The sequence below is a fragment of the Gymnodraco acuticeps genome, unplaced genomic scaffold, assembly GCF_902827175.1.
Source record: "Gymnodraco acuticeps unplaced genomic scaffold, fGymAcu1.1, whole genome shotgun sequence".
NCBI lineage: Eukaryota > Metazoa > Chordata > Actinopteri > Perciformes > Bathydraconidae > Gymnodraco > Gymnodraco acuticeps.
Window position 1 is genome coordinate 788,245 of NW_022992129.1, and position 17,524 is coordinate 805,768.

The 17,524-nt window shown below is 40.1% G+C and overlaps 1 protein-coding gene across 1 annotated transcript in view; it reads left to right on the plus strand.

Annotated features, from left to right (window-relative positions):
• Positions 1-490: 490 nt before the first annotated feature.
• The window catches only part of itgb5 (integrin, beta 5), a 30,287-nt gene continuing 13,253 nt past the window's right edge, over positions 491-17,524 (plus strand). The window contains 9 exon segments of the mRNA XM_034203620.1: positions 491-1,143; positions 2,092-2,177; positions 3,969-4,055; positions 4,057-4,174; positions 4,853-5,102; positions 6,875-7,043; positions 12,852-13,013; positions 15,185-15,280; positions 16,087-16,180. Coding sequence (XP_034059511.1) covers positions 1,065-1,143; positions 2,092-2,177; positions 3,969-4,055; positions 4,057-4,174; positions 4,853-5,102; positions 6,875-7,043; positions 12,852-13,013; positions 15,185-15,280; positions 16,087-16,180 — 1,141 coding nt within the window. The 5' untranslated portion in view covers positions 491-1,064.

The following is a 17,524-nucleotide window of genomic DNA, read 5'->3' on the forward strand; positions in this document are numbered from 1 at the left end:
TTTATTTCCATGCAACTGTCTGATTGGTCTGGTGGTGTCTTGCCTCTGTTGCATTCACTGAACACGGGAAATTACAATCCTGCCGTCCTCTAGGTAAATTACGGTTAATGTATTATATTATTGAGGGAGAATTTGTCCGGGGCTAAAGAAAAAACATCCGGGGGCTTTAGCCCCGGATGCCTACCCCAGGCGACGCCCATGATCAGGACAAAAAGAGAGAGAATCTTTTTTCCTGAAACTTTCAGAATCTCTTTATAACACAGAGGGGGACATATGTTGATCTGAAAAGACATGAAAAAGTGGATTTGCAGAGGTGACCTTTAATTTGAAGTATGTATTTCACCTCTGGAAACCGGTTTGGTGGAAAATGGGCCCAGTTCCTGGATGATTGCCCAGGATCCACCACTAGGTGTCCGCAAGCTCCTCTGCCTCCTGTCGGGTTTTAAACCACAGTGTGGTGCCAACTGTTCAACCAGCAGCGGAGGGGTTAATATAATCCCTGCTATAGGGAATGGGCGGAGATTCCAGCTGGGACACAAACCGGACCAACCGAAAAAAGCAACACTGAAACCTGGAGCAGCCAGAAACCCGCTGTTGGAGTTGTGTGTATTCATTTATCTTTGTTTGGCCTTTTTTTGTTTCCTATACACCTTTTTTTTGCGCATAATTCCACCGTGTGGTACCGAGGAGCGCCATGAAATCCATTGAGAAGTTGTGGAGTTGCTGTCAGCTATGGGTGAAGTAGTCATTAGGACGTGGAAATCTGCTGTGGAGAAGTCCAACAACAGAACCTCAGGATCAACAGGACTGCGAGGAGCACTCCCTTTCTGCACAATCTAAAAACAATGGAAGAGTCTCCATGCCTTTTACGCGGATACAGCACTGTGAGCCCAGACAACGCGCTGTAGAGGGACTGAGATGGTCTAAAAGCACACTTTACTGTGGAGGTTTGCACACATAAAGAGGAGTTAATCCAATGAGAGGGCTAATGGTAAAGTAATTACCGGTGTCAGCTGCGAATAGACACACAAATCTGGTATTTCGACAACACGCCGACTGACACCATGTGGAGCCCGGGGACGTGGATGTGGAGAGCGGCTGTGTGCTGCATGCTTCTGGAAACATTTCTGCACACTGCCAGAGGTAGGACAAAGCGGGATTGTCTGCCTTTGCAATAAATTATCTGCTATCTTCTATCGAGCCCGTTTGTGTAGAAACATCACACAGTGGGTCAGTGTTTGGGGCACATACAGGGAGAGTAGCTACTGTAAACTGGAGCCACATGCAGGAGAGTCAACATTTGGGCTCTGAGAAAATATCATTTATAACCTCTTTCATCAGAACATATGATGGAATTGCACTGTGCCTCAGTCCTTCAGGAAGATAGATTTAAAGCACAATATGAAAAGATGAATACATGTAAAGCTGATATATGAAAAAGAAGGGGTTTGTAGATTTCTGTTAGGGACTTTTAGGAATATTTAACAAATCATTTAGATTCTTTAATTTTCAGTGTGTGAATTCAATGATAATTGGGCAATATAATGAATACCTTCAAAACATATCTCTAATTCTGGATTAAAAATGTTTGTATGTGCATTTAAGCATTTAAGCATCAATTGACCAAATTGAGCAAAAACAAAAGATCCCTATAGGCCTTTAGTTCAAAGTAAGATGTCACTTGTGAAAATGTCAACACTCTTTAAACTGACTGACCTGAAAACCACCCCTGCAATGCCATGCAAACTTCCTTGTGAATATTCTAATGTTTAACTATTGTTGGCACTGAGTCAGATCACTGGTATGTTTTTCTGGCTGCTGTTAGTTTTATTGGACTGCATTTTTACTGAGAGATGTACATTGATGTCACCTCAATTGGAGATACATATCATAAGAAAAAATCATTACAACAAACATTACCATAGAGCTGAATAAACAGACACACTGCTATTGAAAACCATACATTTCACAAGGAGTACAGCAGGTCTGTTTTCTGGTCCCTAACTTTAAGTCCCATTAGAACTACATTAATGATTTTTTTCCCAGTTATTTATTTGTACTGTAACCCTCCCTGTCTCTGATCTTCTTCAGGTCTTAACATGTGTATGGGTGGCAGCGCTACTTCCTGTGAAGAATGCCTCCTGATTCACCGCAGTTGCGCCTGGTGCGCACAAGAGGTACCATGGTTCTCATGATTTAAACACTGTGCAGGTATAGTTTCCACAGAGGTCAACAGAGGTGGGAAGTAGTGGAGTACAAATTACTTCGTTACTGTACTTTTTCTTGTACTGTTACATTTGTCTGGTATCAGTACTTTACTCCACTACTTATTTTTCTGACGACTTTTTACTTTTACTTCTTACATGTTGAACACAAATACCTGTACTTTCTACTTCTTACATGTTGACACCAAATACTTTCTACTCTTACATTTTGAACACAAGTACCTGTAATTTCTACTTCTTACATGTTGAACACAAATACCTGTACTTTCTACTTCTCACATTTTGAACACAAATACCTGTACTTTCTACTTCTTACATGTTGAACACAAATACCTGTACTTTCTACTTCTTACATGTTGAACACAAATACCTGTACTTTTCTACTTCTTACATGTTGAACACAAATACGCTGTACTTTCTACTTCTTACATGTTGGAACACAAGTACCTGTAACTTTCTACTTCTTACATGTTGAACACAAATACCTGTACTTTCTACTTCTTACATGTTGAACACAAATACTTGTACTTTCTACTTCTTACATGTTGAAACCCAAATACCTGTACTTATACATGTTGTGAACCAAATCCCTGTACTTTCTACTTCTTACATGTTGAACACCAAATACCTGTACTTTCTACTTCTTACATGTTTGAACACAAATACCTGTACTTTCTACTTCTTACATGTTGGAACACAAATACCTGTACTTTCTACTTCTTACATGTTGAACACAAATACCTGTACTTTCTACTTCTTACATGTTGAACACAAAGAATACCTGTACTTTCTACTTCTTACATGTGAAACCCAAATACCTGTACTTTCTACTTCTTACATGTTGAACCCAAATACCTGTACTTTCTACTTCTTACATGTTGAACACAAATACTTGTACTTTCTACTTCTTACATGTTGAACCCAAATACCTGTACTTTCTACTTCTTACATGTTGAACCCAAATACCTGTACTTTCTACTTCTTACATGTGAACACAAATACCTGTACTTTCTACTTCTTACATGTTGAACACAAATACCTGTACTTTCTACTTCTTACATGTTAAACCCAAATACCTGTACTTTCTACTTCTTACATGTTGAACCCAAATACCTGTACTTTCTACTTCTTACATGTTGAACTCAAATACCTGTACTTTCTACTTCTTACATGTTGAACACAAATACCTGTACTTTCTACTTCTTACATGTTGAACTCAAATACTTGTACTTTCTACTTCTCTCATTTTCCAACAGCTGGTTCCTTTAGTCTGAATGTGTGTTTGATGCGTGATCATTATTCTTTAGAGTCATTGCGTGCCTATTGATTTGAACACGATCCGTGTATCCATCATTTCCTGGTCTTCTCTAAAGAAGAGGGACCAATGGAAACGTTGTCATGTTGCCGTTGTTCAGCATGGAAACATTCATTAGCTAACAATGACATTATTGTTCTATTAATATAAAGGGAGGTCAGGTACTCTTTAAAGCAGCTGGTAGCTATGGGTACTTTTTACTTAAGTACATTTCAAAGCCCATACTTCTTTACTTTTACTTGAGTACAGAAGTTTAGTCAGTACTTTTACCAGAGTATCTTTAAAACACGAGTATGTGTACTTCTACTCGAGTACAGGATGTGTGTACTTTTGCCATCTCTGGAGGTCAAACAATGATTGTAGGCCACTATCATTATGTTTCCCACCACTGTCAGTAACGTAAGGTTTGTTTCCTCTCCATCCTTCAGGAGTTTGGGAGGGGGCGGACTCTGACACGCTGTGATTTCAGTCAGAACCTGCAGAAGAGAGGCTGTGACGCTCGGTTCATCGAGTACCCCCACCAGCAGCGTCTCGGTGCTGCACAACATGCCTCTGAGCTCCAAAGGGTCCGGGTGGACCCAGAACGACGTGGTTCAGATTCAGCCTCAGAAACTCTCCCTCAGCCTGCGGCCAGGTAAAGATAGACTTTAGAGTGCACACGCCTGAGAGAAGGTTTGGTTAAAAAAAGTCACATAATGAATAATACAAAGCTTCTTTCCTCTAGTCTTAATGGAATACCTCACCCACCAATTTTTTTTAAAGAAGCAATGAAAGAAGAATCCAACATCTGAGAAAAGTCTGAATGAATTAAAGTAAATGACGGCCAGGTGTTAAAATAGCTTTAAAAACTTTATCGAAACATCTGTTTACAAACTATCACAACACTCGTGCAATGTCATCCAAGTCTTGCGTTTTCAGTGGCATGCTCACTATTTTGATCATTTCATGCATTTTATAATAGAAGCTGACTTTATGAACACAGAGCATCACGTCTGCAAAAGCATGAGACTGTCTAGTAGTGTTTTAAATAATCTGGTTTTAGTCATATGCATGTGTTTGTAAAGTAGTATGCATGGGGCCTGGATAAATGAGACGGTTTGTAAATAAATGTTTTGATAAAGTGTCCCTGTTGTTTACTGCTGCCCCCATTTACTTCAATTCGTCAAGATGATTCTATAGTTTTTGGATTCTTCTTTCTCCCTGGAGGCATGAAAACAACCTTTCTTTAAGAATTGTGTGTCATTTTGTTTGGAGTAAGTACCTCTTTAAGTGTTAGTGTGAGTAAACCAGCTTCTCTCCTCGGCCCCTCCAGGAGACCAGACGTGGTTTGAGCTGCAGGTGCGGCAGGTGGAGGATTACCCCGTGGATCTCTACTACCTGATGGACCTCTCTCTCTCCATGAAAGACGATCTGGAGACCATCCGTAACCTGGGCACCAAGCTGGCCCTGGAGATGGGAAAGCTCACCAGCAACTTCAGGCTGGGCTTCGGCTCCTTCGTGGACAAAAACATGTCTCCCTTCTCCTACACTGCTCCCAAGTACCAGGAGAATCCGTGCAATGGGTGAGTAGCGGCTGCAGGATTGAACCCTCCTGTCATGTTCGGGTCAAATGTGACCGACATACTACTTTCATCAATCACAAATATTATGTTTTATGATTGCCTCAAGGCCCTTATGATATCCTCCACAGTAGGCATTTCAACATATCAGAATACCTGTATTCGTCCAGCAGAGGGGACATTTACATATACAATATACAACTTGGTAACACCTATGATGTTCGCCACACGTAAATGAAAGGGTAACCCTCGACAATGTTCATCCATCAGATATTACAAACCCACAAATCGAAGAAAGTTCATTTTAATTACATTTTCAGTGTTTATTCTTTGTATGTTCACTGCAGTTATACGTGTAAACCAGTAGTCTGAGAAATAGTTTACAGCTTAAAAGGGGGTTAAACTAATTCGGTGATGATTCATGTTTTTTTGTGTTAAATTAAGAGCAGTTAAAAACAGACCGGATCAAAATTGAACCCCAAAGTAGGGCGGAGAAACGAACCGACAGGAGGGGTTAAGCATGAATATTAAACGAAGCAAGGAGCCTGAAAGTGAAGTACATTGACTCAAACACCACCTCGTTCTATTTTTGCAACACCTCGAAACATGCATGGTTGGATATCCTTCAGTTGCAGGGATGGGAGATTATTCATATTTGATAAAGCAGAGGGATGCAGCAGGGTTTGTCGCTGAGGGCAAAGTGACGACAGAGGGTCAGAAGCTGCGGAGCACCCATGTTTGCCCCGGAGCTGAGAGCGCTTTGGCATCGCGCATCACTTCACATCTAGGCTATGGCTTATTGTGTGTGTGTGTGTGTGTGTGTGTGTGTGTGTGTGTGTGTGTGTTTGTGTGTGTGTGTGTGTGTGTGGTGTGTGTGTGTGTGTGTGTTGTTGTGTGTGTGTGTGTTGTGTGTGTGTGTGTGGTGTGTGTGTGTGATGTGTGTGTGTGGTGTGTGTGTGTGTGTGTGTGTGTGTGGTGTGTGGTGTGTGTTGTGTGTGTGGTTGTGTGTGTGTGTTTGTGTGTGTGTGTGTGTGTGTGTGTGTGTGTGTGTGTGTGTGTGTGTGTGTGTGTGTGTGTGTGTGTGTGTGTGTGTGTGTGTGTGTGTGTGTGTGTGTGTGTGTGTGTGTGTGTGTGTGTGTGTGTGTGTGTGTGTGTGTGTGTGTGTGTGTGTGTGTGTGTGTGTGTGTGTGTGTGTGTTTGTGTGTGTGTGTGGTGTGTGTGTGTGTGTGTGTGTGTGTGTGTGTGTGTGTGTGTGTGTGATGGTGTGTGTGTGTGTGTGGTGTGTGTGTGTGTGTGTGTGTGTGTGTGTGTGTGTGTGTGTGTGTGTGTGTGTGTGTGTGTGTGTGTGTGTGTGTGTTGTGTGTGTGTGTTGTAGCCTCAACAATGAGTCTGAGTTTCATATGGACTTGTGCCATATATGAATCACAGGACGGTGGAGTGTTTGAAAAGGCTAAATATGTGTCAAAACATCATTCTGAATGAAGTACTGTTGGAGCTGCAGAGATGTCCTGCAAATGATATTCAAACTTATTTCTTTGTTTTATTCTTGCAAACTTTGAATCATGCCAACATATTTTTATTGGAATCGACAAACATAATGCAAAAATTATGATTATTCCGTCCAATATGAATGTTATATTCTAATTGCAATATCACTAAAAAGTAATCGCAATACTATTTTACCTTCAGAATCTCTTTACACATGTTGATGTAGAAAAGACATGAAAAAGTGGATTTTGCATAATAGGTGACCTTTCATCTCCGACCCCCCACAGATACAAACTGTTCCCCAACTGCGTCCCCACCTTCGGTTTCCGCCACATCCTCTCGCTGACGGACAAAGTGGACCGCTTCAACCAGGAGGTGCAGAAGCAGATGGTGTCTCGCAACCGCGACGCTCCGGAGGGCGGGTTCGACGCCATCCTGCAGGCCGCCGTTTGTAAGGTGAGGAAGTCTTTAGAATCTGAATTTATCGCCAGGACGTTTACACAAACAAGGAATTTGCTTTGCGGTGTAAACATGAACAACATAAGGAAATAAATCATCATTAAAAACTCACCTGTTCACCATGGCCTTTGACCCCTAACCCATCACAGTCCCCCTGCTTCCACTCCTACTGCTATGTATTTCATTTTCTACTTTATTATTTGCCCCGTTTGTTTGTTCACCATGTAAAGCGGCCTTGGGTCCCTTGAAAGGTGCTATACAAATGTAATCTATTATTATAAGTGGTAAGAGAGGGTCAAAAATATAACAATTATAATAAAGAAAACATGAATATAAACTATTTAACATTAAAAAAGAATAAAGACTAGATTTACACCAAATATAAATACTCAAAAACGTAGTTCAATGAATATACGACAACATGGCAATATATGACAAAAATCTTCTCTTCTAGCGATGCAAGTTCATTGACATTTAAAAACAGTCATTAAGAAGCTAAGAGAATTTAAAATACTTGAAAAAAGCTAGAATAACACGGGTATAAAATAGATGAATGAAAGTCACAGTGCAGTGTAAGATATGAATAATTCAAAGACTGCCTTGCATCCACTGTTATCTTACGTAACCCCCCCCCCGACTCGGCTGCATTGCGGGGAAGATGCCCCCGTGACAAGCGTCTGACCTGTTTGCTTGTTAATTAAAAGCACAAGGGGGGGGGGGGGTAGACAGGAAGTGCCGTCTGCTGCAGCTGGTTAAACATGAGGACGAGTCAGATCTCTCCTCTGCCAATTTAATTGTTTTCTACAGGAAGAGAATGACTTCCTCCGAGCGGCTCCTGCCTTGTAATTTACTCCTGCCGCACTGTTTCAAACCCTCGCTGCTCAGGAGCCGGGGCTTAGTCCGTCCCAGAGACTCATTCATCCTTTTTTTTGTTTGATAGTGTTGGTATGGTCAGCAGTTTAATGTCAAGTTGCTCATGAGTTAAAATAAACATTAAGTAGTTGCATTGTGTGAAACAGAGACAAGTGTTTAATTAATGAGAGAAAGTGATTAACTGCAGAGGAGTTAGCAGATATTTTACCTAGGTAAAAGTAGAAATACTGTGTGTTTTGTATAAGTCCTGAGTTAAACAGGTGACTTTACACGAGTAAAACGCACAATGTTATTATATAACCCCTCTCCTCCTTGGCTTCATGTTGTGTTTCTGTAGTGGCGTGCATTAGTTAGCACTGTTGTCTCCTGTTGATAATGCAGCGGGCCTGTGGCAGACAGCTCTGGCTGCTGTTTCAGTGTGTGTGGATCAGTGGGAAACTTATATTGAGTTATTGGTTAAATATGGAGGCTTACCTAAAATATAAAGCAATGTTATGTGTTGATATGTTGCTTCTGTCATCCGTAAACAGAGGTGGACGAAGTACTCAGATCTTATAGTAAAAGTAGGAAACCACAGTATAAAACACTCTCTTATAAGATTAGATGAACCCTCTGGCACATGAAGAAGGAAATCAAATATTTTCTTCTGGGTCCTGTTGGAGTCGGGAGGCCTGTTAATTTATTCCGGCAATTACTCAGACCTACTAATTTACCTAACATAAGCTATTGAGTCTATGTAAGTTTACTGCTTGGCTCAGATCCACCGAAGTCAGCAAGATCTCACCTCTATTAACTCCTGAAGAACCAGGTTCAATGAACTGCTGTTTCAGACGACACGCTAAATCTGTTTAAGCGATCCCGAAGGATTTTGGTATCAGTAATGAGGTGTGGCTTTAAGTAAGTGTGAGTGTGGCAGTTGTGCAATCTTACCTTAAAGCAGGAGAGGAGAGCGCAGATTTCTTTTAAGTTATCTCAATCCAAAAGGGTGGGATGATTTTATCTGAAGAAAATGGTCCACACTTTTACAGGGTTTTTACCTTCTCTCGTTACAATATGACAATCATACAAAACACATCATGCCCACAGCATGATGTGTTTTGTATGATTGTCATATTAGTGTTTTGTATGATCAATTACTAATATGAAACCTCAATTCACAGTTTTACATTTCTTATTTTATTTTGTCAGTCTCTCTTCAACTGTCTCTCTTCAGTTGTATTAAAAACCTCTTCCGGTGGAATTCAGAGGAAAATCCTCATGGATTACCGGGTGGGAAATCAAATACATTAGAATCTCTTCAACTGCTCACTTCAGTTGTGACATTTAAATTCTAACTTCAACTGTCCCTCTTCAGTTGTGACATTTAAAGTATAACTTCAACTGTCCCTCTTCAGTTGTGACATTTAAATTCTAACTTCAACTGGCCCACTTCAGTTGTGACATTTAAATTCTAACTTCAACTGTCCCTCTTCAGTTGTGACATTTCAATTCTAACTTCAACTGGCCCACTTCAGTTGTAACATTTAAAGTATAACTTCAACTGGCCCACTTCAGTTGTAACATTTAAATTCTATCTTCAACTGTCCCACTTCAGTTGTGACATTTAAATTCTAACTTCAACTGTCCCTCTTCAGTTGTGACATTTACATTTTAACTTCAACTGTCCCTCTTCAGTTGTGACATTTAAATTCTAACTTCAACTGGCCCACTTCAGTTGTAACATTTAAAGTATAATTTCAACTGGCCCACTTCAGTTGTAACATTTAAATTCTAACTTCAACTGGCCCTCTTCAGTTGTAACATTTAAAGTATAACTTCAACTGGCCCACTTCAGTTGTAACATTTAAATTCTAACTTCAACTGGCCCTCTTCAGTTGTATCATTTAAATTCTAACTTCAACTGGCCCACTTCAGTTGTAACATTTAAATTCTAACTTCAACTGGCCCACTTCAGTTGTAACATTTAAATTCTAACTTCAACTGTCCCTCTTCAGTTGTGACATTTAAAGTATAACTTCAACTGTCCCTCTTCAGTTGTGACATTTAAAGTATAACTTCAACTGGCCCACTTCAGTTGTGACATTTAAAGTATAACTTCAACTGGCCCACTTCAGTTGTAACATTTAAATTCTAACTTCAACTGTCCCTCTTCAGTTGTGACATTTAAAGTATAACTTCAACTGGCCCACTTCAGTTGTAACATTTAAATTCTAACTTCAACTGTCCCTCTTCAGTTGTGACATTTAAAGTATAACTTCAACTGGCCCACTTCAGTTGTAACATTTAAATTCTAACTTCAACTGTCCCACTTCAGTTGTGACATTTAAATTTTAACTTCAACTGGCCCACTTCAGTTGTAACATTTAAATTCTAACTTCAACTGTCCCACTTCAGTTGTGACATTTAAAGTATAACTTCAACTGTCCCTCTTCAGTTGTAACATTTAAATTCTAACTTCAACTGTCCCTCTTCAGTTGTGACATTTAAAGTATAACTTCAACTGTCCCTCTTCAGTTGTAACATTTCAATTCTAACTTCAACTGGCCCACTTCAGTTGTAACATTTAAATTCTAACTTCAACTGGCCCACTTCAGTTGTGACATTTAAAGTATAACTTCAACTGGCCCACTTCAGTTGTAACATTTAAATTCTAACTTCAACTGTCCCTCTTCAGTTGTGACATTTAAAGTATAACTTCAACTGGCCCACTTCAGTTGTAACATTTAAATTTTAAATTCTAACTTCAACTGTCCCTCTTCAGTTGTGACATTTAAATTTTAACTTCAACTGTCCCTCTTCAGTTGTAACATTTAAAGTATAACTTCAACTGGCCCACTTCAGTTGTAACATTTAAATTCTAACTTCAACTGGCCCACTTCAGTTGTAACATTTAAAGTATAACTTCAACTGGCCCACTTCAGTTGTAACATTTAAATTCTAACTTCAACTGGCCCTCTTCAGTTGTAACATTTAAATTCTAACTTCAACTGGCCCACTTCAGTTGTAACATTTAAATTCTAACTTCAACTGTCCCTCTTCAGTTGTAACATTTAAATTCTAACTTCAACTGTCCCTCTTCAGTTGTGACATTTAAAGTATAACTTCAACTGGCCCACTTCAGTTGTAACATTTAAATTCTAACTTCAACTGTCCCTCTTCAGTTGTGACATTTAAAGTATAACTTCAACTGTCCCTCTTCAGTTGTAACATTTCAATTCTAACTTCAACTGGCCCACTTCAGTTGTAACATTTAAATTCTAACTTCAACTGTCCCACTTCAGTTGTGACATTTAAAGTATAACTTCAACTGGCCCACTTCAGTTGTAACATTTAAATTCTAACTTCAACTGTCCCTCTTCAGTTGTGACATTTAAAGTATAACTTCAACTGTCCTTCTTCAGTTGTGACATTTAAATTTTAACTTCAACTGTCCCTCTTCAGTTGTAACATTTAAAGTATAACTTCAACTGGCCCACTTCAGTTGTAACATTTAAATTCTAATTTCAACTGGCCCACTTCAGTTGTAACATTTAAAGTATAACTTCAACTGGCCCACTTCAGTTGTAACATTTAAATTCTAACTTCAACTGGCCCTCTTCAGTTGTAACATTTAAATTCTAACTTCAACTGGCCCACTTCAGTTGTAACATTTAAATTCTAACTTCAACTGGCCCACTTCAGTTGTAACATTTAAATTCTAACTTCAACTGTCCCTCTTCAGTTGTGACATTTAAAGTATAACTTCAACTGGCCCACTTCAGTTGTAACATTTAAATTCTAACTTCAACTGGCCCTCTTCAGTTGTGACATTTAAAGTATAACTTCAACTGGCCCACTTCAGTTGTGACATTTAAAGTATAACTTCAACTGTCCCTCTTCAGTTGTGACATTTACATTATAACTTCAACTGGCCCACTTCAGTTGTGACATTTAAAGTATAACTTCAACTGTCCCTCTTCAGTTGTGACATTTACATTTTAACTTCAACTGTCCCTCTTCAGTTGTGACATTTAAATTCTTCAGGGCCCCGCTCTGGAGCTTTCTCCCTCTCAGCTAGTGCTTTTATTGTGCACAAAAGGACAGCAAAAAACTCAAAGATACACCTCATACCCATATATGTAGGGAAAGGTCATGGCCTCTGGTGTGCAGGACTGGACATGTCCAGACATATTCTCCTATGGTATGGCCTAAACACATTTTGGGGCTTCAGTACTTTTCATTTGAGTCAGGGGCCCCCTGTGGACAGCCTGCTGTGAGTGATGACAACTGTCTCCCCTCTGCTAATCAGTGACACCCATAAACTATAATAGGCCTTCTAAACTCAATTTAACAAACCACTTGTGGTTATGTATACTGTGATTATAGAACATGAAATATAATGCATTTTCATTGTGGGTTATACAAGAATATATATTTGATTATATTAACCTTCGTTTTAATTATTCAACTTAATATGGAGACCTCAACAGTCCTGACCAAGCCGACAGGAAGTGTGCCTGTAGTTGAAGCAAATGTTCGTACTGGCTAAACGGCGGTACTACAACTTCAGTGTCAGTCTGTTTAACGTCATTTGGCGCAAAAATACTTTTTCCCCTTGACTTACATAAGGAAAGAGACATCTGTAAATCAACTGATTTAATTTTAAACTAAATCAACCAGTTGTATTAACCATTAGGGTCTAAAAGTTGTAAAATGCACTAAAAGCCGAATCCAGAGTTAGTTTTTCTCTCCATTCATTTGACAGAGATAAAATCGGGAGATCAAAGGCGGGACTTGAGATCCAGGTGCAGGTATTTTTGCTCTGGAGAGTCAGTCATATTTTGGCTTCATGCGCCACTGAGCAACTTCCCTAGAAACGAACGTGTCCTGCCTCCCACGCTGCATCCAGCTCTCTTTATACTGCGTGGTCCTGACCTGCTGTGTCTCTTTCAGGAGGAGATCGGCTGGAGGAAGGAGGCGTACCACCTGCTGGTGTTCGCCACAGACGATGTTCCTCACCTGGCTCTGGACGGACGGCTGGGGGGCCTCGTGCAGCCCCACGACGGGGAGTGCCACCTCAACGACAAGAACGAGTACAGCGCCTCCACACAGATGGTGAGGAGGAGTTCACATTATCAGATTTATCATTTGGTTGTCTATGCTGTAAATGGATTTATTTCTTTAAATCTACCTCATCAGGATAATTCTGACTAATTAGTAGCCTTTTATAAAATTAAACATTACAGTTAGCTTGAGAGTAGGGCTGTGCAATTATTTAATATGATAATGTATCGCTTTTCAGTCATTAAGTCATATCTTCAATTAAATGATTACATTATATAGATATTATGATTAGAAATCTCGCAAATGTTTCGTCATTTTTCATTTATTTAATTTAAACAGGAGTATGCAAAAGTAGGCTTTACCATGTGGTTTTTACATAAAGACTGTTTATTTATCGACTTACCAGGAAAACGTGCTATATTAGCCTACATTACATGTTACTTGCTAGACAGGAGCAATTTGGGGTGAAGTGTCTTGCCCAGGGACACAAGGACATGCTGACTGCAGTGGGGTTTGAACCTGTGACCCCCTGGTCCCAACACCAACGCACTAGCCCACTGCGCCACAGCCTCCCAGCCTATATCATGATATGCATCAAGTGATGAAATTACCTAGAGGATAAGCTATTACTATATTATCCGGATAGGAGGTTTTGGCCATATCTCCAAAAAGAGGAGCAGTCTTATTTAAGCAACAGGATGTATTATGTCCTTTTATACTATTTATCACATTTAACTTAAACCCTTAGTTCACTGGGTCACACATTGCCAAAGTCCAACACACCTTCAGGTACTTTTCCATACAGACTCCAGCTGTACATGGACATTGGAATTAGCAATGTTTACTCAAAGAGTGAGTAATGTCTCACTCTTTGAGCAGCTTCCTTCTTCGATGACGAGGTGTCTTGTATGATAATAAACGTACCTTTCGTGAGTTTCTAGCTACACATGGCTCTAAGCCCTAGGATAAATAACTTGATTTAAATAGGTTTTATGTCAGATATTTTCACTTAATCTGGTTCAATATCAAATAACTACTTATGTGAATTCAGCTTCAAATAAATTCTAATTCAACCCGGCAACCTGAGTAAGAACATGTGTATTAATAGCAGAGAGAAGGTCTGATACACACATTATACCTGGAGGCTGCCAGAAAACCCTCAGAATAGACTGTTGACTTGTAACGACACAGCTGAAGAGCGTGCAGAGATACAAATAGATTCGAAATGTTTGTCTAAATCCCTGTCCTTATTCACTCTTCCATCTGACATTTATGATACGAGTGATAATGCTGATGAGGAGTATGTTGTTGTCAGATGCATTCAAATCCCACAAAAACAGTTTTGCTCACATGATACGCGCATACAGTCTGAGATGCCAGAGGACTAATGCTATCAAACGTATCATCACGTGAACTGCACTGCGCTCTCATTTAATGGGGGAATTTTCGTGTCCACTCGAAACAAACAATTTCATAAGACCGCATAAGAAGGAGAAGATTGTCTTTACCTCAGTTTCTTTGTGCCTGTGCAATGGTTTGGGGAAAACACTGGGCCTCATGCAGGAAGTGATACACTATTGTATATCTATATATGGTCCTATTTTCGTATTACCCATAGCTTTGATTCCCCCAATGTTTTTTAAGTTAGTAAGTTAATTTTAGACTGTTTTCACAGTCCACAGATTAGAAATAGGGAAATAAGTTTGGTCACAATCATTTTATATAATCAACTGTATTATCTTGTGTTTTAGAGACATATTCTTGATTGGCTTGTAACATTTGTGGGCTGCAGATATTATAATCAATCGATCCTAATTTTAGACAAAAAAACCCTACACTTTAGTGCTGTTGGAGTTCCTCTTCTTTCATACTCTAACCATAAGGCGTTGCATAAGTCCCATTTCAGTTTTTTCAGTAAAACTAAGTCATTGGTTATGGATACAAATCACTGGGAGTTTGTTTATTTTCCATCCGTCTTAAATGAAAATGTCTCTCAGGAGGACTGAATTGAATCCAATAAAGATAACCACGTCTCAAAGTGCGATCTGGAACGCTCTCAGACTCCCTGATGCTGAAAAGAGATAACATGAAGAACCCACATGAAGCTCTGGTGTCAAAGAGCCAGCAGAGCAATGTAAACACAACACGGGTCAGAAGAGCATCCGGTAGTGAGCTTCCTGTTTGTGAAAATACCCATAATGCCTTGCAATCTCTCCTCACAGGACTATCCCTCTCTGGCTCTGCTGGGGGAGAAACTGGCCGAAAATAACATCTTCCTCATCTTCGCCGTGACGAAACGCCTCTACGTTATTTACAAGGTACTTTGATTTCCATACTTTTCCTATTTATTATATGGCCAATGACGTTTAACGACGGGCTCATTTCAAAATACGAAAAACCTGAACATCTAATAATATTTTCCCAACATTTAAATTGTGCTTTACACATAAATGCATATCCATTTTTTTATTTGGGTTATATAAGTGGTTGTTCGTCTTAATAAATCGAATGATCCTTAAACAATGTTAGGATTTATCTTGAGAATAAATAAATAATTCAACATTTTAAACTTTTTTTTACAAGCTGTCAGTATTCTTAAAGGTGGGGTAGGTCATTTTGGAGAAACCAGCTCGAGTGCGCTAGAATTTGAAAATACACAACCGGAGAAAATCTGCTACTTCCTTACAGAGCCCCTCCTCCAACACACACGAACGCGCACATGACCAATGAGGGCACGAGATAAGTTTGTGCCCAGATGGAAGGCTGACAGGCAGGCAGGCCATCCAGTTACTTTAGCCGGGCCGGCTAAAATGATTGGTCGTGCTTTTTACAGCGCCACGGCTTCCAGAGATGACATTTTTTGTCAAAGCACTTCAGATATTCATTGCTATCGGGATGTTAAGAGCATTCCATGGAATATAACAAAAAGTGTATCTCGAGCCGGGTTCTCAAACTTACCCACCCCACCTTTAAGTGTTTGGAAACAAATGATTTGTATTTATTAAGACATTTTGTTAGAAGTGAACTTACGTTTATCTTATTCTTTATGTATTCGTTTAATAATGTTGACAGGGGAGTTTTCTTTCATGCAAGTAACTATCTTTGACTTCTTTCCCTTTCAAAGAACTTCACTGCACTCATACCTGGAACCACGGTGGAAATCCTGGACACGGACTCTAAGAACGTCATTCAGCTGATCATCGCAGCGTACAACGTGAGTGAAGACTATCTGTCAGTGTGGGTGTTTCTCAATGCAGAGGATGCTTGCTTGGTAGCACATGTCTTCCGAGTCACTTCCTTCAGAAGCTAGGCAAGAATCCTTCCTGGCATTTGGAAAACGAAGGCCGTTTCTCAATCTCGAGGATACTGGCTTCCAAGCCAATATTTCAAGGATGCTACGTCATCAAGTGGCGCAGCAGGACCGTTCCAATGTCCAGCATACTTGGAATTCCACCGAGGCCGCGTCCTTGGTTTGGGGGAAATTTCGAGGCTGCACATGGGTAGACTTCGCGTCCTTAAAATCCCCACAATGCTTTGCGCACGGACCAATTTCCCCAAATCTGTGGCGGTAAATGTAAGGCACACCTGCACACTTGCTAGCCTGTTCCACTCTTCGTTTTCCGAATGCCAGGAAGGATTCTTGCCTAGCTTCTGAAGGAAGTGACTCGGAAGACATGTGCTACCAAGCAAGCGTACTCGCGATTGAGAAACACCCGAAGAGTGGAACAGGCTAGCAAGTGTGCGTCATATGAGAGGCCCCGCCTTACATTTTCCGCCACAGAATTGGGGAAATTGGTCCGTGCGCAAAGCATTGTGGGGATTTCAAGACCGCGGATTCTACACATGTGCAGCCTCGAAATTTCTCGCTACGAAGTACGCCGGGCTCGGTAGAATTCAAAGTATGCTGGACATTGGAACAGTCCTTCGGCGGCACTCGATGACGTAGTATGCTTGAAATAGTGGCTCTGGAGCAGCTTTACTCGAGATTGAGAAACACCCTGAGTGTGAGTGTGTGTGGTTTCCTGTTTATGTGTGTGTTTGAGAGCCAAGGAAAGACAGACAGGGGTTTAGAAGAAAGACATGAGGAGGGGGAGAAAGAGGGAGGGAAATTCTTTAAAGTCTTCGCACTACTGAGACGCTGCTAATGAGCCTCCAGCTGACAGCTCACACACAAGCTGGGTTTCTCATCTGTCGACAGGAAGTGGTTTTAACAGCTGACTTTGTAGCAAACTGGATTTTTTTTTCTCCATGCGATTTTTCCCATAGGGACAGTAATTATTTGAAGATGAATCAATTGACAGATGTAGAAGTCAGTATTAAATGAAAATAAGAAATGGTTTAAATTAACCCTACTGTCCTACCTTACATTGGATTTCGCCTCACATGCGACACTTGAGTTTGACTCTAAACAGTCAATCTAAAATTCAAAAATAGAAGCTTTTAGTTGCAAAAACATTCAAGCCTGACTTCAGTGGATGCAATATTAAATATCTGTGTGTCTTCTTGAGTAGAGCCCATATTAAAAGAAACAATAGGCTGCACTTTTCCTGCAGGATTTGCTC